The sequence below is a fragment of the Eimeria acervulina genome, genomic scaffold (assembly GCF_000499425.1).
Source record: "Eimeria acervulina Houghton genomic scaffold, Eah_scaff383, whole genome shotgun sequence".
Classification (NCBI taxonomy): domain Eukaryota; phylum Apicomplexa; class Conoidasida; order Eucoccidiorida; family Eimeriidae; genus Eimeria; species Eimeria acervulina.
This window is the reverse complement of record NW_013549844.1, coordinates 20,661-21,994: the sequence shown is the minus strand read 5'-3', so window position 1 is coordinate 21,994 and position 1,334 is coordinate 20,661. Positions and strand designations below refer to the sequence as shown.

General features: G+C 58.1%; 1 protein-coding gene across 1 annotated transcript in view; it reads left to right on the top strand.

Moving 5' to 3' along the window:
- The window catches only part of EAH_00035950 (hypothetical protein, conserved), a gene marked incomplete at both ends in the record, with an annotated part of 16,937 nt that overhangs the window by 3,258 nt on the left and 12,345 nt on the right, over window positions 1-1,334 (top strand). Inside the window, one exon of the mRNA XM_013395694.1 lies at window positions 4-1,267. Within this exon, the coding sequence (XP_013251148.1) occupies window positions 4-1,267 (1,264 nt within the window). The remainder of the gene's footprint in view (window positions 1-3; window positions 1,268-1,334) is intronic.

Below are 1,334 nucleotides of genomic sequence, written 5' to 3'. Positions count from 1 at the left end.
CAGCAGCAGCAGCAGCAGCAGCAGCAGCAGCAGCAGCAGCAGCAGCGGGAGCAGCAGCTGGAGGCCGAGCTGCAAGATATGAAGGAGACACACAGTTTGCTGCTGTCGCGCGCAGAGACAGTAATGCAGCACTTGAATGAAATAACGCATCAGTACTCGCTGCTGCAGCAGCAGCATGATGAACTGCAGCAGCAGCACCAGCAGCTGCAGCAGCAGCACCAGCAGCAGCAGCAGCAACGTCAACACGTGCTGCAGGAACAAGAGCAACTGCAGCACCAGCACCAGCAACTGCAGCAGCAACACCAGCAACTGAGGCAGCAACATGAACAACTGCAGCAGCAGCACGAACAGCAGCAGCAACATGAACAACTGCAGCAGCAACAGCAGCAGCAAGAGCACAGGTTAGAGTTGCTGCAGCAGCAGGCGGATGAATTACACCAGGAAGTGCTGCGGCGGGAGCAGCAGTTGCAGCAGCTGCAGCAGCAGCAGCAAACCGAGCAACAGGCGCTACAAAGGCTGCAGCAACAAGGTAAAGCTGCAGCAGCTGCTGCAGCAGCCGATGCAGCAGAACATGCAAAGGAGCAGCAGCAGGTGATGAGTCACGAACTGCAGCAGCAGCAGCAGCAGCTGACTGAACGCGAAGCTGCGCTGCAGCAGCAGCTTCAGGAGGTGCAGCAGCAACGCGCCCAACTGCAGCAGGAAAGAACAGAGCTGCAGCAGCAAACACAAGAAGTTAAACGGCAGCAGTTGCTTCTGCAGCAACAGCAGCAGCAACAACAGCAGCAGCAGCAGCAACTAGATGAGGAGCGCGAAGTGCTGCGGCAGCGAGAACGTGAACAGCAGCAGCTTGCTGCCGCTGAAGACAAGAAGGTAGAGCAGCAAGAACAGCAGCAACAGCAAATGCAGCAGCTCGAAGCACAGCTAGAGACGCAAAAGCAACTAGTCCAGCAGCAGCAGCAGCTGCTGCAGCAGCAGGAGCAACAGTTGCAGCAGCAGGAGAAGCAGCTGCAGCAGCAGGAGCAGCAGCTACAGCAACAAGAACAGGAACTGCAGCAGCGAGACTCTGAAATGCAGCAGCAAGAACAGCACAGCAAAGAGGAGCTGCTGCTGCAGCAGGTGCAACAGCAACAACAGCAGCTGCAGCAGCAGGGCCAGCTGCTGCAGCAGCAGGAGGAGCAGCTGCAGCAGCAAGAAGAACAGCTGCAGCAGCAAGAACAGCAGCTCCAGCTGCTTGAACACCAGCTGCAACAGCAGGACCAGGAGTTACGTACACAGGCGAGGCAGCAGCAGCAGCAGCAGCAGCCGCAGCCGCAGCAGCAGCAGGAGCCGCAGGC